This window comes from Haliaeetus leucocephalus, unplaced genomic scaffold (assembly GCF_000737465.1).
Source record: "Haliaeetus leucocephalus isolate CR32 unplaced genomic scaffold, Haliaeetus_leucocephalus-4.0 Scaffold556, whole genome shotgun sequence".
In the NCBI taxonomy this organism is placed as follows: Eukaryota; Metazoa; Chordata; class Aves; order Accipitriformes; family Accipitridae; genus Haliaeetus; species Haliaeetus leucocephalus.
In genome coordinates, this window is record NW_010972992.1 from 4,975,323 (window position 1) to 4,997,094 (window position 21,772).

The 21,772-nt window shown below is 46.1% G+C and overlaps 1 protein-coding gene across 1 annotated transcript; it reads left to right on the forward strand.

Annotated features, from left to right (window-relative positions):
* The first annotated feature begins 5,617 nt into the window (after nt 1–5,617).
* On the forward strand, nt 5,618–21,483 carry ENO1 (enolase 1, (alpha)). The gene is made up of 12 exons (XM_010577372.1): nt 5,618–5,668; nt 11,418–11,511; nt 12,862–12,957; nt 15,541–15,599; nt 16,424–16,493; nt 16,689–16,822; nt 16,991–17,213; nt 18,849–19,046; nt 19,293–19,494; nt 19,880–19,988; nt 20,438–20,496; nt 21,013–21,483. Exons 2-12 carry the CDS (start codon nt 11,427–11,429, stop codon nt 21,080–21,082), a joined length of 1,305 nt encoding a protein of 434 aa, XP_010575674.1. The 5' UTR covers nt 5,618–5,668; nt 11,418–11,426; the 3' UTR covers nt 21,083–21,483.
* The last annotated feature ends 289 nt before the right edge of the window (nt 21,484–21,772 follow it).

Here is a 21,772-nt window from a genome sequence, read left to right on the forward strand (position 1 = left end):
GTGCAGTACTGTTTCATTTTAAATAAAGCGTGTTCAAAGTATTCTGCCTAATACATGAGTGTCTAACACAGCTCTTGTATACTCATGTAGGCTGATGATTGACCCATGCTACATATTCATAGCTGCATGCAAACCTGTGTCCATAGAATCACTTCTCAAAAATGGCCAGTTAGTCTAATGTTACCTACATCTTCGGCATCTGTTAAACTCCCTTTAGTACTGAATAAATCCTGAGCGCCTATTTCGCAGAAAGTCAGACAAAATTCTCTGGCCAAGGTCTGTAAGCTCCTTGCCCTGTCCCTGCTGGCTTACAAACTAGGGGCAGTAATTTCCACAGAAAATTTAAATCCCAAACCTTCTGAAGCCAGCTGGAGTTGGAGAAAATCAGAAATCAGACTGTCAGGTGAGAGAGCAGGCTGAGGTCCCTGCAGCCATGCAGGGTTTGTCATTCTCATAGCAGATCCTCACTGACAACTCTTAGTTTAATTTTTGTGCTGTAATTGCGAGTTTTCTATATGGAGACCTTAAAAGATCTAATTCAGTCTAGGTCCTTCCCTTACCCCAGTCACTGTACTGAAGTAACTTTCAGACTGGCTGTTAAATGCTGGAGCTGGCAGCTTTTAAATAATTTTCAGGACACTAACCAGTCCATCTCTAAAATCCTGGGAGAAGACAGAAGAATTAAGAGAAGCAGTGTAAGTTACAGGCGTTAAGAGAGACATCAGGTCTGTCATCTCAAGTCATTTTGTCACTCATGTGCCTAAAACCTGTGGTGGTTAATCGCAGAGTTAAGCTGTAAGACAAAAGCATGACAGAAAAGGGGGATGAGAAGAAAGAGAAAAGGATGTGAAGTCAGAGGAGATTTTGAATGCCTGGAAGAAGACATCTTAAATAGTCATTCAATAATTTTAATAGACACCCAAAACCAGCGTTAGTCAGACTGCCGTTACCTTTCCAATGAACGTTCCTTAAAAATACCACGATCTGCAGAGTCAATGAAGAGAAGAAATCTGAGTGACAGAGTGCTTGACTTCTGCATCCGATCACTTTCCTCCGGAGATCTTGCCTCAACCGCAGTGACGTAGTAGCGCAGTCAGAAAGCCTCATTCATAAGGCCACTTAGATGCAGGACTGCTTTTTTAAAAGAAACTTACCAAAACATAAACAGGCTGGCACTTGCAGAACTGTCGGATAGAGTAGGTGAGGGTGGTGCATACACAGCGTCCCAGACACATGTTCTTCAGGTGTTTTGTGAGGCACTGGGGAGAAAGAGAAGTCCCTGAGTATTCAGGAAGTGCTTTCAAGGTGCTACAAAAGCTCACGCCCTGGAATGCACCCTACACTGCATAATGGTTACTAAGCATATTAATCCACTGGCAAACAAGTCCTGATCTGTGGTGGTTCTGCTCCCTGCCTTGGCATCCTTCGCCGTTTGAAGCAGTGATTTCCCACTCTGCAAAGCTCTGAACTCTCCTGCCCAACCACTTTAAACAGGGAAGGAAAAGGCTGGCCTAGTCAGCTTCTGCGCTCATGAGCGTGTTGCAAGCAAGCAAAAAACCTAATATATATATTACACTTATTATTCTACTATGGCCTGTAAAACACAAGAAATGACTAGGCCTTGCAATGGAAGGGCATTTTGATCATGAGAACTGTTTTCCATTTCTGGGTGGGGGATGCCTCTAAGCCAGAACCGTGTTGGTGTTTTTTCTCCATCTGCTCCATCAGCATGTTACACCAATGTGTTAGTGTACTTGTGTGGGCTGTCAAACTGGATTACTAGCTACAGTGGCTTTACATTTTCCTGAAACTCTCTGTTCCCAGTGTCCACCCTATTAGCCATATATCTCCCTCACAAACCATGAAAGAAATATATTATTTTAAAAGAGTGCATTGAGTATTTGATTAACTGGTAACAAGTCTGGGTTCCCACAGAAACTCAAGTCAGCTAGCTATCTCATAGCCTTAGGGATGCTCACCTTTTCTTTAAAGAAAGAGAAAAAGAAAAATCAGGCAGGATACATGACTGAGCAGTGGCATTTTTACCATCAGCTCTGACTTTTATTTTACTACGTATGGTACAGTGCAATTTTAAAACTGCTGATCCAGGAAAAATTATACCAACACCTGAACAGTGCCAGACTTCTGATCATGGATGCCTGATCAATGCTGCCTCTAGCTACTGTAGGGCCAGTGCCTTCAGCTGTGCCCTCTCTTGCAGACACACGATTCAGTGGAGCGGACACGGCTCTTGGCACGGCATCTGCGGCCAGAACCACGAGTGAGTCCTGCCTGCCGGGGATGGAACCGTGCGAGTAGGAGGGGATGCAGGTTCTCAGCACGCAGCTTGTTGCTCACACTCCTGCAAAGGACATTTGCTTGCTCTGTGCTGGTTTTGTGGTCACAAGGAAAGAAGAGCCTAGGCAAGGGACAAGTGGAAGACTTTAGGCTGGTCTTCTACAGTCAGTTCTCTCTCACAGCTTTGGTTCTGTTGAACAGGAATATGGAGCTGCAACAGGCTCAGTGCTCAGCTTCCCAGGCCAGAGGATTTGCTTTACATGCCACTTCTACCTGCCACCGAGCTAATTATGACCTTTCATAATATGTCTTCTATTCCCAAAGAGCACCCTACCATACTTCACCGTCAGTCTTTTGCTCAACTACTACAATGTTGAATTTCCCCTGGCCTTAGGCTTTCTTGTGCTCCATCTTCCCTAGTTCATTGTAAGACTCAGTACCTCTATGTGATTTTCCATGCATAGCAATCAAGGGACTTTTACAAAGTGCAATGATGGTGGAGCATCTCTAATCCAGCAGTAACCCAGCATAAAAAATCCAGTTTTATGATTTCCAGCGTCTGATCGCTCAGGAGCATGTTTTTGCAGGGAGTGCTCCCCTCTCATGCCTTTGCACCAGGAAGGGTAAGTCTCCAGGATAAGTCAGGAACTACTGCCAAGGACACAGCTATAAGGGGTATAACGTGCAGTTTTGGGGAGGTTGGCACTGCAAAGAATCATCTACCTACAAAGTGACAGTTTAATTCCAAGGGCTTTTCCTGGCCAATATTGCTTTATTTCATCTGTGTGCAGCCCAGCAGCATTTCAACCTGATTGATGGCTGTGCAGCCCACATGAATCTGCACCCCCAGTGAGGCAGAAAAAGCACAAAAACCCAGCATGCAGTGCCGTTGTGGGCATGTGGGCCATATTGCACTTGGGTTTCAAATGGCGTCTCCTTGCTAAGAGCCTAGGAGTCATGCAGGGGGGGCCTCGTGGGGTACTGTGTCAGCATGGCGTGCCTAGGGAAGGCGGTCAGTTCAACAGATTTCCTTTGCTTTTCATTAGACTTAAAGCTTGTCTTGGGGGCATGTTCTCAGGAAGGAAAGAAAAATGTGCCCAGAAGAAATGATCAGTCATACTCAGGCTAGAAGGGTGAGGCAGTTTGGAGCAAGCACAAACATAACTAACTTTGCAAGCAACAAAATGGTTTTGAATGGTGCAGTCAGGAGGAACTGGGCACTGTCAAACCACTGGAGCCCCTAGACCCCAACTCCAGGCTTGGGGAACTTCACAGGTTTGATTTTATGTACCTCAAATACTGCAGAGCCAGGCCTCCATCAGTCTGAACACAGGCTGTGTAGTGTCAGGTGAAATGGGAGGAAGCAAACCCAGGGGAATTGGGAGTCCCCATGGGATTACACACATGGGTCTGGGCTCTGCATTGTCCCAGCAAGACAAAGCATCAGTCCCTGCTGGGGGCTTCACGCACTCACTGCTGGGGATGGTACTCTGCCTTGAATGGGAGCAATCATGTCCAAGAGTGAAGGCTAAGGGCATGTGAATGTGAGAAGGGACAAGACTGTGCATTTCCCAGGTCAGCCTATGGCCCTGTTCAAATGTTTTGACCTTGCAATGGGATTCCCCTCATTGCAGACTCCCTTCCACAGTGCAATGTGTGACTATCCCTCAGTTAAAAAATCCTGGAAGAAAAACAGGCTTATGGGAAGCATGGACACAGCTATTCTCCATAATAAACCCACAAAGACCTTTTGGTACAACTCCAACTTATCTGACGTAACCAAAGCAGAATATTCCCTGGCAGCCATACCACCAGGGAGAGCCTGGAGGACTGGTGGCAACAAGGGCTGAGGGGGAAGGAGGCATGCCCCCCCACCAGCATCACCCCCCCCCCAGGGTCCAATGCTCCAGCACAAAGGGGGAGATGGAGTAGGGCCTTGCCAAGCCGGTTGCAGGGAACAGCTACCAGGGGGAGTTGGATAGATAGGTCCACGAAGGAACAGGATCCCTCTGCAGTGCCACAGCTGGGAACAACTCATGTGGGTGGTCATGTTCTTATTAAACACCACAACACGTGGTTACCGCTGAGTCTGTAGAAAGCCGAGTATTACTTTCCAGGGATGGAGGCTTTGCCAATCACAATGCACCCAGTTCATTCAGTGGTGCATGGTTCATACTTCACCATAATGCAGCAGACTAAATAATTATCAATGAATAATGTGATGTTTTTTTCAACATCCATGGTGGGATTGGAGCTTTTCAGGAGCATGAGTCACTCCATTTTGGCAGTGGCTTTAAATCTGTGGCCTAGTGGTGAGCTCTGTTCTGCTCCGTTATCTTTTGGTCACAACACAGTCTTCAAGCACGTGTCTTGGGGCATCGGATGCCCTTGTGCAGATCCAGGCAAAACATTTGAAAAGGTTTTTGTTCCTGTTGGCACACTAGTATCTGAGGTGTCATAATCAATTGCATAAGTGCTCCTTCTCCACCCCAGGAAGTGTAATGGATAGTCACTCCAAAATCAAAGTAAAAATTTATTGTATTTGTAATTAACCTTTCCTTAGAACTAATAACCCCCCGCCTCTCCTCCCAGCCTTCCTCTTGGCAGCGTGCAGCCTTCCTGCCGATTTCAGCCGCCGTTTCTACGCCCACCCCGTGTGCAAGCGCATCTGTACCTTTCTTCCGAGCAAGCAGGGATGGGATTTCAGCGACGCGGCAGCACTGAGCTGAACCACGCACTTGTGAGGCCTTGGCAAAATCAAGGCTCAGCTTCCAGTTTTAGTGACAACGACCACAGGCCGTTCCTCCTCTCTCTCCCCACCGGCCCGTGTCTATGTTCACAGAGGGACGTGCACACTCCATGTACCCCAAGTGTCTCTACCGCGCACCAGACCCGTTTTCTTTGTCCCCACAGGCCAGCAGAAAAGCACCCCCGGCTGTCGCTGGCTCCGGCGTTTGCCACAGGAGGAGAAATCTCCTCAGCGCCGTCCCGCCTTTCCTCAGGACCGCCCGCTCGCCCCGCAGCACGCGCCGGGGAGGAGGAGCGCGCGGCTCCACCCCCCCCTCCCCCCTCCCCACCGGGATTTTCCACGAGGCGAACGGCAGAGCCGACAGGGCCGCCGCGGCACGTAGCGCACGCACGCGAGCCCGCCTCTGGCGCGAGGAGCGGCTAGCCAATGGGAGAGCGGTGAAAGGCCCGGCCGGCCAATAGGAAACCGGAGAGGAGCTGAGCCGACCAATGGAGGACGGGAGGAGGGCGGCTCATCTGCATGGGGTGGGCTATAGCCTGCCGTCCGCGCAGCCGCTCGGTCCCAGTCGGAGGTGAGGCGGCGAGCGGGGCTGAGGTGCGGAGCGGGGCTGCTGGGCCGAAGGTGAGTGTGGCGGCGGCAGGGGCCTCCGGCCGCCGGTGGCCTCAGCGGCCCAGTCACACACCCCACCCCCCCTGCAGTTGTACGCGGGGCGAGAGGTCCCGGTGGGGCCGCGGTTTCCCCTCATTTCCTTCCCGGGGCAGCAGTTCCGAAGGCCCCGCCGGCCCCGTGAGATGGGGCCGCGCCGGCTCTGCCCGGGGGCCAGGCCGGGCCTGGGCGGTCTCCGGGGGGGGTGCTGGCCGTTGTGGGCGTGCTTTCTGCCACGCAGCGCGCCAGCCGCATCGCGGGGGTGGCGGGAGGCCTGCGCCGGCCATAGCTCCGTCAGCGTGCGCGGTGGGGGGGTGTAAAACCTTCCGGGGAATGGGATGGGTCAAGGCTTCTTTCAAAAGCAGGGTTTAACCTCTCTCTCTTAATCATTAACAGTCGCTCTCGGATTGCGTGTCGTGATTTGGACCTTCCCCTCTCTAGTGGCAGTGGATGTCCTTCAGCTACGCATCTCAAATATTTGATGTTTGATGTCAGCACGCAGATCTGTGTGCCTTAGGTCTCCCAGTGGGGTTAATTAAGTGCTAGTTATCGAGGCAGCAGTCGTGGGGAGTAGCACCTCACGACTTGGTGTGTGTCTCTGGATGTTAAGGTGTGGAAGAAATATTGCCTCTTAACCAGCTTGCCTCGTGCAGGGTTGCAGGAGAGGATCTTGGTCTTTCTCCTGTTCCGTTACTTGACTGCTGAGTCACAGGGTAGGGCTATGACTTTCTGAGCCTGGCAGGAAGTAGTGAAGTTTGTCATCCAAACCCACAGATTGAGGCAATGCAGTTTCAGGCCTCCATCTTATTAAACAACAAGAGAGAAAGTAGTTCAACATGTCTGTGACTTACTCCCTGCCAGGCATTATTTAAAACACGTTGCATTGTGTTGCACAGCATAGAGGTGAATTAATACCATGTGGAACACAAGGCAGTAAGATTGGAAGGTGCCCTTTTTGGTCGACGTTTATCCAGTTTTTAGGAGTGCTTCAGCAGTAGGATTGGTATGTTAGGATCTAATACAGTGAGGTCAGTGCTCTAAGGAGCAGTAGACTTTTTTCAGAGTGGTGATAGTGTGAGACTTGTAGTCTTATGGGACTTTGAAGTGTCATGTAAGACTTATACTGATAACTGTATGGCAGTTCTGTAACGAGACACTGACTAGGATAGTTCTTTCTATGGCCAAACTTTACTCTTGTTTTTTAATGTCCGTTCAGATGCTTGCAGTGCTCAGTCTTAACCCTGTCTTAAGAGAAATGTGGCTACAGAATAACTCACAAATACAGCTTTTGGTGGTAAAGTTGGCTGTAAACAAAACCTCTGGAAGTGATTTTAAGTTGGAGTAGCCCGCATTGGTGTTAGAGTACTGCATGCACTGTGCAGAGGATGGGATCAAACAGGGAGTTAAGTGGTGAATTCTTGGATTTCAGTTGATAGCGAAGCTAGTACCCAGAACTGGCAGTGGCGCAGTGGGCTGTAACTTAGCCTTGAAGTAGGTAACAACGTGTGCTGCTGGGAAGGCCAGCAAAGCTGGTGTGTGTGGCCCTTTTCCTAAGGGGAGACACTGACCTTGCCAGCAGATCATAGTACCAAAAAAAAGGTTTAAGGCAATGCATGCATTTGTGTGTGTTTGGCTAGCTCCATCACTAAGTACAAAGGTCTGGAGCAGGCAGTGCCACTGATGAGCTCTCTTGAGTTCAGTTAGCATTTCTACAGCTAGACCTGTGTGTGGGCTGACTCACTTTCTAGATGAGTTGACCGAATTGGTTGAGGCAGAACACATAATGCTCAGCTTCTGATGAGCTAAACAGCGTCAGATTTTTACCCAGCAATAGCTCAGTGGGAAAACTGTTTCTTGAACACAGAAGTGGGTGGGTTTGTAAAATAAGCCAAAAAAACCCCAAACCAATGGTGTGAGGAATCTCTGGAATGGCGCAGTGCTGTGAAATGCCTCCTTGTAAAGAAAAGGGAGGGACTGCTGGAAAGGTCATTTGTCAAGGACACTGGAGTATCCTGTCAAACCTGGCAGACATTCCCAACGGAAGCTCTTGCAGTGTGTATTCTTAAAGTGCCACCTTCTTTGTGAAGGTGAACAAACAGTTCTTGCATTGCAGTAAGACTTCCTGTGAGCTGGCTATGCTTTCGAAGAGTAAGGCACCTAATGTTTTGTTGCAGAGCTATGGTTCTGAAAATGGAAGTAAGGCATAGCAGGTGCCAGCCTAATAACCTCTGAGAAGTCCTTTTCAGATAAATGGAGATTCTTCCTATTAGCCATTGCTCAGTGCAAGTGCCGAGAGATAACTGTTAGTGTGGTAGGGACTGATAACTGGAGAGTTGCAGGGATTTATTTCTAGCTTGCATATTCACTGATTAAAGTTAAGTAGTGGCAGCATGAAGGCCAGCTTGAACCAAGTTGTCTTGCTGCTTAGGTTAGTCATATGTCAGTGTGTGGGTCTTACTGTAAAGCAGGCCATAGCTAAAGTCTTTGAGCTGCCTATACAATATGTTGCTTAGAGGCAGGACAACTGGAAGGGACACTCTAAAGCCAAGGGGACAAAGCAAATGGCTACCTGTGTTTTTAACACGGGGAGGGAAAATTTGCTGTGGAGGAAGAATAGTGTATGAAGCTAACACCACCCCCACCCCCCCCGCTCTGTACAAGCAGCAGTATTTCTAAGGCCCTGTTTTCTTAACTTTGCAGTAACTGCAGAGAGATTCATAGCCATTTCTGTAAACAGGGTTACCACCCACACTGGCTTGCCAAAAAGCTGGCTTCCAGACAGTTCTGCTTCTGAGGCTGAGCTTCTCTGCAGATGAGCTGGGTTTGGTGCCAGTCGATGGCTTACAGGCATATGTATGACTCAATTTTTAAAATGTAGCTGAGCTTACTGCAGTTTTATTAAGGAAAAGTGTATAGATATGTGAGAAAGGGGGAAAAGGAAGTGTTCAAAATATTGTGGTGATTTTTTTTCCTTTTAGGAGGAAAAGCTATTTCTGTAAGTACTCAAGACGGTGTAACTATTAATGCGAGCTCTTAATTAGAGCTGTGACTGTTTCTATTTCAAGATAGGTTACATTCAGCTCTGAACAGCTGCTGTGTATACCAAGAACTGTTGCACTTTAGTCTTTTATCAGAAAGAATTCTAACTAGTAGCAGAGATTTTCTGTATTAGGATTACTTGGCTGCTCTTACGTGGTAAGGTGACATTCCCTCAGATCTCTCTGGAAACAAGGCTTCTGGTTTTAGACTGTTCTTCCCACCTAGGTTGAGAATTCTGTCCTCAACGTAAGACTCTAACTCTCACCAAGTATAAAAAGTTTTCTCGGTTGAAGTAGTGTGAAGTGATGTTTTTGAACTGCTTGTATGACTGCAGGTGTTACTACAGGATATGAATGTCAAGCTGATGGTAGCAGCAGCAGCTGCTGCATGCTGAGAGGAGTGCAAGGCTTGTGAGGTCCCTGGGGAGGCTGTCAGGGGATTTCTGTGCCCCTGGCACCCTTGGGCTGTGTGGGAGAGGGACCAGGCAGCAGGTCTCAAGAGAGTTGAGTGAGAGTTGGGTGATGCCAGATGTGCCAGTGGCCAGTTCAAGCTGCTGGAAGCCTCTAGGGAGCACCAATAACCAGTGTGGAAACAGGGAGAGGTGTCTGTTGGGAGCAGCATCAGCAGTTTGCATGGCAGCTCTTGTGGGAAGGGTGTGCCAGTTTTTGTGCTGCTGCTTGCTCTGTTCACCTGCAGGCTTAGGCTGCAAGCTCATGGTCACCCCAGCTCAACTGGTGGCTGTGTAAGCCTACCCAGAAGCTTGAGGTCTCCAGGTAATTAGAAGGATGGCACCTTGCAAAAGAATTACCACTTTATTAGTGGACTTCCCCCCCTGCCCCCGCATAAGAACTATAAGGAGACTGTGACCTGCTGAAAGAAAATGGTGTCCACCTGCTGCAACTGCAAGGTTGTGGCTGAAACCAAACAGAAGCACTACAACTTAACTATGCTGATGTCTCAACTCAAGCAGTCCTCTCGAGGACTGGAATAGCTGTCCAGACCTTGGGTTGCATAGAGCTTCAGTAACTGGAAATCCCCCTGGCACATGAAGGCAGCAGTGGATGTCATAGCTGCAAGTGCAGTCATGAGAAACTCCTCAAACAAGTAGCTAAGTTACAGGAGAAGCTCAACAGGCACTGCAATAGATGTGAGCAGGAGGAGGATAGATGGTATTGTGCACTGCCCCAGGCTGAGCAACAGCCCTGCTTTAATGCTGTGCAAGGGAAGGTAAGCCTGACTTCAACCTTGAGCTAACTGATGCAAGTAGCAGTAGTTCATGAGATGGAGGCTGGACCCTTGTCAGCACCTGGGGTGGAAGAATCTTCCCTAGTCCTCTGAAATGCTCCTGTGTAACAGGCATGATGCTCTGGGATCGAAGAATGAAGAGCATGTGAGTAATAGATGGGATCCAGGAAAAGCAAACCATGCAAAGTTGATCCAACCACCCACCTGCATTAGAACTGGTGCCACCAGAAAAGCATGTAATGTATTAGTAATTAGAGATTCCTCACTGAGAGGCACTGAAGTGCCCATTTTCCATTGAGACAATTTCTCTAGAGAAGTTGGCTGCCCTACCAGAAGCTTGCATTCGTGATGTTACTGAGAGGCTGCCAAGCCTGGTGAACCCTATGAATTATCTGCTCCTGTTATTCTATGTAGGGTCTAATGGTACTGCAATGAGGTAACTTACAAACATTAAAGGAGACTATGTCCTTTGGAGCAATGTTAAAAGGATGAGGAGCACAGGTGGTGTTCTCTATCTTCCTGTGTTCTCCTCTATCTTCCCAGTCAGAGGAAGGGGTGGAGGAAGGAGGAGATGAATTCAACAGGTGATTGCCTGGCTGCCTAGTTGGTGCCATCCTCAGGATTTTGGCTTTTATGATCATGGATCAACCTTTGAGAAGCTGGGTCTTTTGGGAGTCGATGGGATTCACCTGAAGAAGTGGGGCAAGAGCATTTTCACTAACAAGCTGGCCAGACTTATAAGGAGACCTTTAAACTAGACTTAGTTAGGGGGAAAGAGGTGGAGTTTTGAGTAACATAGAAGAGTGAGATGCTACTGATATATTAGGAACCAACAGGGAAACAGTTGTGAAATGCCTCAGAGGAATTCAGGCTTGTTCTAAAAAGTTGGCAGGGTCTGTAGCCCAACTGAAGTGTCTCTATACCAATGCATGCAGCATGGGTAGCAAACAGAAGGAGGTGGAAGCCCTTGTGCACCTGGAAAGCTATGATATAATTGCTATTGCTGAAACTTGGTGGGATGAATCACATGACTGGAGTGCTGGCATCAATGGCTCTAAGCTGTTGAGGAGGGACAGGCAAGGAAGAAGAGGTGTGGGGATTGTCCTTTATGTGTTTAAAGAAAGATTGATTGCACAGAGCTGTGTTTGAAGAATATTGATGAACAAGTTAAAACTGGAAGTTTTAAACTGAGAGAGGGTCGATTTAGTTTGGATATAAGGAAGAAATTTATATGATGAGGGTGACGAGACACTGGATGAGGTTGCCCAGAGAAGTTGTGTATGCCCCATCATTGGAAGTGTTCAAACTCGGGTTGGGTGGTGCTTTGAGCAACCTGATCTAGTGAAAGATGTCCCTGCCCATGGCAGGGGTGTTGAAGTAGATGATCTTTGAAGGTCCCTTCCAAATCATTCTATGATTAATGCTAAACTCTTCTTTTCAGGTATTAAAGATGTCGATTCTCAAGATCCATGCCCGTGAAATCTTTGACTCTCGTGGGAATCCCACTGTCGAGGTAGACCTCTTTACCAACAAAGGTGAGTCCTTAGCTGTAGATGTTTATTCCTTTCTTGTATCTGATAAAATTGAAAAGACAGTCAGAAGTATACAAACTGTCCTGTTCTAGCAGTGCAATTGTCCTTACTCTTTCCTTCATACCTGTAACATATTGCAGAGCTTGCTATGGGACTTGGAGGAAAAACCTCTACCCCATTCTACTGGGATGAATTTGCTGAGCTCGAGATACTGGCCTGGACAGTGAAGCATTTTTTAAGCGTGCTGCTGCTTACAGTCTAAATTGTGCAAGTGTTAATCCAAACCTGCTGTCCTCCCCTTGCCCTGAGCATGAACTGGGATAGCGCTTACAAACTCAGCGTTAATAAGACCTTCGTTCATGTCCTTAAGCAGCTGCTAATGGTCTTAGTTTTCAGTGTTCCCTAAACTCTGTGTGACTGCACTTGAGGTTTAATTCTTGGGTTGTCTAGCAGTAACTTTGTGTAATGAAACAGTTTTCTGCTGCAGAGTTGAATCTTGGGTAATGGTTTCTTCTTTCTGTAAGTGCTCGGGCATGACTAAACTTGTCTAATTGGGTTTTCGCATATAACATCTTATATTTTTAATTATTGCAGGACTTTCCCTTGGTTTGTTAGTTGTTCATCTCATATCTGATAGGATCTGACAAAGGCATTGTGCAAACACATACCAGTGTGGTTTGGTGGAATGAGCAAACATAATAGCTGTAATACACTAACTAAATAGCTGATCTTTCTGCCTCAAAAGATTAACGCAGTCATTTAATGAGATTGCCCCTACTAAGCTCTTTGCTGTAGTGGCATAAGGGAAGGACTGGAGACTGGCATCTTGAAGCACAGGCAGAACAGACTCCAGTGTACTGACTTGCTCAAAGTTCAGCATCCTTGGTTGGAAAAATGGGCTGTCTGGGTGGCTGTGCTGTTGTCGGAAGAGCTCAGAACTCATATTAACAAAATAGGCCTCCTAATTGTCCCTTTTATGCTGCATCTTAGAAGAATTTAAGAGCTTGCCTGCCAAACTGAGCTCAAAAGTAGATTCAGTGAATAAAGCTACCCTTTTTGGAAGGGCAATGGATGACTTTTCTGACTTAAACACTTGAAATGCACAGTGGAAGAGAATGAGTGAGTCAGCTTGCTGTTGATCTGCATGAGAGAGACACTGATGAGTTGGTGATGCTGTGAAGGAGCAGACAGCTCTCTCAGGATCAGTGTATAAGTGAGCAGAGATGTGGTTTAGAGATTACCTCTCCCATCTCCAGGGATGGAAGTATGTGGTAGGTTGGGATGGTGTATGAGTGGACAATGCTTTTGAGGGTTTGAATGTGCTAAGAGAGTTCTTGTTTCTGTTGTAAACAGGTCTCTTCAGAGCTGCTGTTCCCAGCGGTGCTTCAACTGGCATCTATGAAGCTCTGGAGCTTCGTGACAATGACAAGACACGCTACATGGGGAAAGGTAAACCTGAATTTTGGTACCCAGCTTGGCATATTATAATGACTGTGCTGCTGTGTATGTTTATGCCAAATTGTAACAGAGGACACAGGGGCTCCTTTACTGCTGTCCACATTCTGTACAAGGTATGGCAATTAAGCAAAAGCAATGGAGATTAACAGTAAGATGATAGCAATGCATACCACACATTGGCTGTATGGCTGGGGCAGATGTAAAGCACAGACTGCTGGATTTTCCAGGGGACAATGTGGAGAGTGACTCTGCCTCCAGCAGCGCAGCTACATAGTGGTGGAGATCACTGTACTTCTGTAGGTGGGTATGTGGAGCTCAGGCATGCCAGCTAGGTGATCATGTCTCTAGTACAGTATACCCCAACATACTTTGTTAGGCCACTCTTGTTGCCCTGCATGTTGGTGCATGTCAGAGTACAGAGTGCTTCAGTAGCGTGTCATAAGAGCATCTGAACTACCTGCTCCTAAAGGCTGGGTGATACTGCAGCTAGTCACAAGATCTCTTCATACACCAAATTTTCAAAGAACTGTTAAATGTATCTGCTCTGGTACTATAGGCTCCTTCGATCCCAGCATGTTAAATTCTGAACCTGAGGTTTAGGCCAGCTGCTGACAACAGCTTGTGTGGAATCATGGAAGATACTTTTGTTTCAGACTGCATAATAAAGCCACTTTTAGCTTTTTGTCTGTCATGATAGGTAGCCAGGGTACTTAAGTTCATGTTAGTGGTGTAATATTTTAGTTGGTTGGGGACTGGTTGTATGTTCTGAAAGGAAACTAAACACAGTGGTCACCAGACTGGCTTGGGAACAAGTATGGGGGAAAACAAATAGCTGCATACAAGATGTCATTACCTAGTAAACATCCTAATAGTAATTCTTATGACAATTCTGAGAGCTTGGACAGATAGGACTCCTTTTCAGCTTGCTGCTGTAAAAGCATTGGTGATGCTTTCCAAGTATATGCAATCAACTTAACTTTTGGCTGGGAGAGGAAATTACTTGTCTTCAAACTTTTCTGCAAGTCCAGTAAAAGGAAGCTGAAATATTTTGTGCATATTAAGGAAGAGTGGTTAGAGTGGGTAACTACTGAATTGAACTCGGAGAGCCTTGTCTGAGAAGATTCATGGTTGTTACTACTTTAACACAGAATAAACTCTTAGATGACTGAATATCCCAGAGCTGAAGAGCTTATGCTGTTGACCTAGGGCACTTTTCCCTGAGAAGAGTAAATGTGTGCTAAATATGTGTGTGTTTAGACCTGTTAAATCTGATCCTACAGGCAGTTTTTCGTGGCGCTTGGCTAGATGGTAGTCTGAGCTTCTACAACAGACTATAACAGCTGAAGGTTTTTGTCAGCTAGGGAGTAACATGAGTTACGAAAAAATAATTGCCAAATGGAATGACTTGCAGATAGCTGTTTGGTCTTCTGTAATATAAATCTGCAGACTTAGACCATTTGAAAGACAATTAATGTGGTTCACGGTGCACTTAATTAGCATTCACCCGTTGTGAGGCTTAAGTCTTTGGAAATCTTTAACCACCATGCAGGGATGACTGTATTCCTTAGGCTAATATTGGTAGCTGGCTAATGATGGTCTCTGCTTATGGGGCAAAAAGCTAGTTCATACTGGAACTTCTGGTTTGCACAATGGTAGGTCCACATAGATTAAAAGGATGGTGCTGTGTTCATGCTTTATGTCCTGTCTGAAGCCAGGAGCAGGCAATTACTGTTCCTGCATCCAGGTGCAAGAGACAGTGTACTTCAGCATTGTATCAAGCATAAAACATATGCTAAGGTGATGCGTTAGCAATGTTATAGAATAATAGCAGATAGTGAAATGCCTGAGCTGCTGCATGCTTAACTTCTGGGGAAACCTTTTTCTTTCCCCTTACTCATCCATTCTATGAATTGGAGAGGAATAGCCTATCCTAAAACCTTTTCTAAATGCTGTCGTTCACCTACTTGAGGCTTGGGTCCACAATGGTGTTTGCAATAGTATGGAAACCTGGATGGAAAGACCAAATGCAGCCTTGCTGGCTGATGCACAGTTTCCTCTACCCTTTGAACCCTTTTGTTTCTAGTCTGCTGCTCAGTATCAGGCACTTGCTGACTTGTAGGTCTGTTTACCTATTTGTGTCCTTTTCTTTTTCTTGCATGACTGGCTTTGGTTTTGGCTGAGTCTTCATCTCTTCCTTGATTCTCTTGTCCATTTCGCTTCTGTCAGGTGTATCCAGAGCTGTTAAATATGTTAACGAGTTCCTGGGGACAGCATTGTGTACACAGGTAATGGATGTGCTTTCAGTGCAACCTTGTCACTTGGATGAATTTCTCCAGTGCATGGTCTTGCAAACTAACATTGCAGCAGGCATTCCTAGACGATGCTTACTTCATGCAACTTCCATTCAATTGAGGTGATGTCTATAAGTGTTCAGATTTGGCTGTAAGCTCAGATTGGATTGGGGTTTGACTAGCATGAGGTGGTATTCTTGATTTTTACTGTTACTGCGATCACCTACTAATGCCTGCGTAGTCAGTGTGGTTGACCTGTGTCTGATTTGCTTGTTCCTTCCAGGTGTCTCAAAAGCTGTTGAGCACGTCAATAAAACAATTGCACCTGCACTGATTAGCAAGGTAGGAGCAATCTGTCTTCTGCTAACATCAGCTAATGCTGGTCCAGTGTGTCCTAACTAATGGGTTGTCTCTCTAGAGACAGTTACAGGAACTGTATTACAAGGTGGGGGGTGTTAGCCTGTGTATTGGAGTGCATGTCAACAAACTTACCTACAGGAATTGCTTTACTTAATGGCTGCATATCTGACACTTAATCAAAACAATCTCTAGTAGCCTAGTGTTGTGTGCAGAAATACTTAAGCACCTGGGAATTTCAGTGGTGTGCAGTTAAGATACAAGCTGCTTTGTGCTTAAAAGGGTAGCTGAGAGATGGGGAGGGCCTGGGTTTTATCCAAGCTGGCTAATTTGGAGGGGAATCTGAGGGGATCTAAGTGAAGTCTGCTTGAGCGAGATTCCCCTGTGCTTCGTGGGTACTAACTGCTGGCTAGAAAGGATGGTGCAAAACTAAGTGTTAATGCATAAAGTGATTGCACATGCTTAGTCACAATTCCGAACATTATGTATTAAGTTACAAATGTGTGTATGTTGTGATCAAGCTGGTTGTCTTTGAGCTTGCACTGAAAGGGCAGGGGGCATAAACTGGGCTTTGCTCCTATGCTATGCCAGGCAGATAGCGGTGTAAATGTCAGGAAGTCAAGGGACACAATAGCCTTACAGAAGATGCTGCTGTGTGATAATGACAAGAACTAGTCTCTTCAGCTGTTGGTAGTTGCCCTTAAGCAAGTCTTGGTGCCTGCCAGGGAAATAAAAAATGCAGTGGGTAGGTAAGAGTTTGTAGAGCCATGTTTGGTGTCAAGCAGTGCTTTGCTTGCTTCTCTCTGCAGAATGTCAATGTTGTGGAGCAAGAAAAGATTGACAAACTGATGCTGGAAATGGACGGATCGGAGAACAAATGTAAGTGGGCTTTGTGTTGCAGTGAGGTGTGAAAAGATGGATTTTGGTTTACAGAATTCTATCTTGCTGTATCAGAAGCAATGGGCAGTGCATGGCATATGCTGTGCGCTTCCATAATCGAGACCATGGTGCTGGTATTGCTGAGTTTCTTTATGAAGACTTAACATTTATGTAAAAAATTTCTTCTTATTTCAGCCAAATTTGGTGCCAATGCCATCTTGGGTGTATCTCTGGCTGTATGCAAAGCTGGTGCTGCTGAGAAGGGTGTCCCCTTGTACCGTCACATTGCTGACCTTGCTGGAAATGCAGAAGTCATTCTTCCAGTTCCTGTAAGTCTCTTGGTAGGGCTAGCTCAAAACTTGATCTGACCAGGTGCTTCGTGATGTCTTTGTGGTCTTGGATCAAGTTTTCTAGAAAATAAAAAGTCTTAACATAAATGCTGGTATCAATTTACCCTGAAACATTCTAACTTGACTTTTGTTTTTGGTTACTCCAAGGCTTTCAATGTGATCAATGGTGGCTCCCATGCTGGCAATAAGCTGGCTATGCAGGAGTTCATGATCCTCCCTGTGGGTGCTGACAGTTTCAAGGAGGCAATGCGCATTGGTGCAGAGGTCTATCACAATCTAAAGAATGTAATCAAGGAGAAGTATGGCAAGGATGCAACCAACGTGGGTGATGAGGGTGGCTTTGCCCCTAACATCCTGGAAAATAAAGAAGGTAAGAATGAGCTAAGTGTGGGAGGAGGTGTAACTGTTAGCCAGAGAATGAAGACCATACCTGTCCAGTATGACTGGAAAGCAAGATGAGTAGATTGTAGGACTTGCTGCTGTTTCTTTGCTCTGCTTATCCTGACAGACTTTCCGAGAAGCCACACTGGTGTGGTCCAGTATAGGACCACAGAGCTATTCCCTTGAACATCAGTTTATGCAGCTTGAGAGAATGGCTTTGACTTCAATACCTCATTACTGTTTCATTCCTGTAGCAGCTTAAGGGAATCTTACCTCCTCCCAGTTGAAGAGTGGTATGGGAATGTCTGCATGCATTGCAGGTTTCCCAGAAGTCAGTAGTCTAAGTTCAGTGGAGTTTGTTTCTCTGCTGACAAAGGAGGAAAACAGTTTCAGCTATGCCTGGTAGTGTGTGGGAGTGCATGAAGGCTTCCCTGGGAAGTTGAAGCTTTTGTTGCTTCTGCAGCCAAACAGTTCTGTTCAGAAACCTGTTGGAGGAGGGAGGCAGTTTGTCTTGTGGAAAGCGAAATGCCTGTTCCTACAGAAACTGTACCAGAAGAGCTATTTTTCTGCCTCTTCAGCAGAAATGAAGCTGCTAATAAGCCAGTAGAGCACTAGAACTCTTAAGTTACTTGTTACTTTAAAGCCGCTAGTTATATTATCGTTGAAGGTGGCCTCTGAACTGTTTTGCCTGACACGGAAGATACTGAGCCAGCACTAGAAATCAGGGTGTTTCTGAATACCACAGTCACATGTAGCTCTTGCTAGGTCTGTACCCTAGCAGACATCAGTGAATATGACCTTGAACGACCATTACAGTCCAAGGAATTTGTGTTGCTGGCAGCAGCTGCTTTTGCACTTTGGACTACGTTAACATCTTTAAAAAAAAAAAAAAAACAAACCAAAAACTCAAACAAAAAACCCCAAACCCACAAAAAAAACCCAAACAAGAACACTTGATCTAAGCTTCCTACTGTAAAGAGCCTGGTTGATCCAACTGCTTGGCTTTGAGTCAAGGGTGATTGGGAGAGTCTTACTGGTTGTGACCATACTGAATTTCCTTGCTTGGACTCTGCCAAACACGGTAGCATAGTGGGTAGTATTCAGATGTGTCTACTGAGTAGTTCTAGTCCTGTATATAAACATGCAAGTGGAAAACGGGTAGATGCAAAGAGAGGGTGCCCTGTGCAGAGGCAGGCTGTGTATCGCATTGCCTGTCGGGTTTGGATGCTTACCACTTTCATGGTCAACACCTGATCTGGAGCTGAAAGGGACTAAAGTGCAGTCACTACTTCCTGCACTACTTTATGTGCATAAAGCTGAAAGAGGATGTATTACCATCTAGTATTAAGCTTTCTGGGCTGACATGTAGTCCTGCCTGAAGAGATTATGAATCCCATAACGGTGTCTCAAGAGTATTACAAGCTAAAAGCAGTATTAAAAGTAAAATCTTGTTCCAGTCACTTCAGAAGTGGGAGAGTTTAAGAACCTTTTCTGTGGGGCCTTTGGGCTTTTTGTAGGGGGTAATGGAGATTCTTTGCCAAGTGAATGTAGTGTTGCTGGTAAATGAATAGCTCTTGGGTTGAGATGTTTGGTGGGAACTCAGAAGTACCTTACCATGTTTCAGCTTTGGAGTTGCTGAAGACTGCTATCAGCAAGGCTGGCTACACTGAAAAGGTTGTCATTGGCATGGATGTGGCTGCCTCAGAGTTCTACCGTGATGGAAAGTATGACCTGGACTTCAAATCCCCTGATGATCCCAGCAGATACATTTCTCCTGATCAGCTGGCTGACCTGTACAAGGGCTTTGTCAAGAACTACCCCTGTAAGTTGTTTGTCAACAAGAAGCATGGTAGTAGTGGTGAGTAGGGATTGATTGCTGAAGGAAAGAGTTAGGGTGCAGCCTCCCTTGTAAGAGGGATCAAGAGCAGAACAAACAGCTAGCCTTTTAGGAGTCTTAGGAATGTTCTTGGAGGTGGACATTACTTGGCTGCAGCGCTTTGGTGCCACTGATTTCAAACAAGACCTTTCAGGGTGGCATTGTCTTAAAGCTCCTTTTATTTCTCTACAGTGGTGTCCATTGAAGATCCATTTGACCAGGATGACTGGGCTGCCTGGAAGAAGTTCACTGGCAGTGTTGGCATCCAGGTGGTTGGTGATGATCTGACTGTGACCAATCCTAAGCGTATTGCCAAGGCTGTGGAGGAGAAATCCTGCAACTGCCTCCTTCTTAAGGTCAACCAGATTGGCTCAGTGACAGAGTCCCTGCAAGCGTAAGTTCTCCCCTCTTGGCAATGCCAGGGAGGGTGATTGTCTAATTGAGGGAGATGAACATATAGACCAGAGTTAGTGGAATAGAAATCTGTTGCTTGGCCATCTGTGAGGGAGAACAATTGTTAACTAATAGAGGATATCGACAAGTAAACCTGTACCTTTTGTGGTCTTGAAGTCCTATGGGCATATCGAACAACTTTACTGGGTCTAAGCATGTGTAAAAGCAGCTCTTTATCACTGTGTTGTCACGTGATCCTAAGATGTACCATGGGGCAGTTCTGTCTTGCCAAAGCAAGGAATGCCTGCCACTTGGCATCATAGCTAGAGCAAAGGCTGCTAAGCAAACAGGGATGGTGTGAGGCTTTATCTGTTTGTCTCTTCTAGCTGCAAGCTTGCCCAGTCCAATGGCTGGGGTGTGATGGTGAGTCATCGCTCTGGAGAAACAGAAGATACCTTCATTGCTGATCTGGTGGTTGGTCTCTGCACTGGTCAGGTTGGTATCTCTGGCTGCTGTAGTTTGCCTCTTTGCTTGATGAGTTAATATGGTGATGTAGCCATGCTGCACAGTAGATGGGGTCTGCTCTGACTTAAGGCGTGTATATTTGCTGTCTGTATAGAGGAAGCTGATTTGTCTAGTGGGAATGTGACAAGGGAACATGTTATCTTGTGTAAACTCACCTTTAACCACTAATTTAAAAAAAAAATCTTAGTCAACTCCAGTAGGTATTTCGGGTTTTCCTTATACGGAAGCTGCTAGCAAATGAACACTTTATTGCTCTCAAGCCGTATCCAGTTGCGAGTATATGGATATTTAAAGTCTGATGCTGAAACCAAGCTTGTGATTATGCTTATAAATCTCAACAGAATAGAATAGTTTTGTGTTAGCATCTGTGGCCTTATTTCTGCTGTAGTTCTTCACTAACTTTCTGATTTCCCTTTCAGATCAAAACTGGTGCCCCTTGCCGATCTGAGCGTCTAGCCAAGTATAACCAGCTGCTGAGGTGAGACTTTCAGGGGGAAAAGGGTTGAGGGTTAAGTCTGACATAGAATGGCTGGTCCACTAATGCATTTGGGGAACAGCTTGGCCTTCTGCATCTCAAACACTCTGCAGCTTAAGGACAAACTGGCACTGGCAGAGGTGGCTTTGGGCTGGTGCTGCACTTGCAGAGCTGACTGTAGGCTAAATGATGAGTTGGATGGGTAATGCCCATAGCACATATGCTCAAGGGGAGCATCATACAAGGCGTCCTGCGATACTAGATATGAGACATTGTCCTATCTGCGTGACGCTGTTCCCTTGGGCAAGCACTTCAAATGTTTGGGCAAAGCTATGTAAGGTGGGTGATACTGACCAGTGCAGTTAAATGTGTGTATTACTGAAGTTGCTTGGTGGGCCTCTGTGATAGTATCTTCAGTACCAGGTAGATTGGGTGACTTAGTGTAAGGTCAGCAGCTGTGCTAATGCAGGAGTTGTACACTGTCTGCTGACACCCGGCACTCTCTTCCCTTTCCATCAGAATTGAAGAGGAGCTTGGCAGCAAGGCCCGTTTTGCTGGAAGGAACTTCAGGAACCCTTGTATCCACTAAGCTGTGTGGATCAGTCAACCCCTGTTCTGGTTTAAAGCACTAGTCATCTACTTAGATCACAGTTACCTATACTAGAAAGATAAGGGCAGCTGAAAGAAAAAGACCAGTTTGCAGGTCCTCTCCCCCTGAGACGATTCCTTCATGTAGTGTTTTCACCAACTCTGATCTGTTACTTGTAATGCTCTACTGCTTTTGTAGAACAGTTCCTGTGGGGGGGGTTCTGTGTATTAAACACCCTCTGGGATCATGACCTTGTCTGGGCATAAACACTTTAATTCCTTTCTCTGCCTGTCTGGTCTTCGATGTTTGAAGCTGTGTGACTTGCAGTGCAGCAAGAGGTACCTGCAAACAGAAATAGTAGTGTTTTTACATGTGATAAATAAAAGCATCAAACAACCCAACAAAGTGTGGCTTTGAGTTACTTTGGGGGAGACTGAGGAGCAGGGATACCTACCTCTGTGTAATCATACCCTGTTTTAAAGCTGTTGCAGCGAGCAAGAGTTGGACTGCTGTTGCTGTGGCCATGGGTTGGACTTAAGTTTCTTTGTGACAAATAGACAAAGAATTGGCTGAATGTATGTGCCTGCTGTCAAGAGGTGGCCTTCAAGTATATGTTTAGTTGTTTGGAAAGGGGACTAAGAATAGATTTCTAATCCTTAGATCAACTGTGATCCCGCAGGGGGAGAGGAA

Excerpts from the sequence above, each read along its gene's own strand:
- ENO1 (XM_010577372.1), top strand. The coding sequence starts at position 11,427 with ATGTCGATTCTCAAGATCCATGCCCGTGAAATCTTTGACTCTCGTGGG. Across the intron at positions 12,958-15,540 it reads GACACGCTACATGGGGAAAG|GTGTCTCAAAAGCTGTTGAG; the intron begins GTAAACCTGAAT and ends TGTTCCTTCCAG. Across the intron at positions 19,047-19,292 it reads CTTTGTCAAGAACTACCCCT|TGGTGTCCATTGAAGATCCA; the intron begins GTAAGTTGTTTG and ends ATTTCTCTACAG.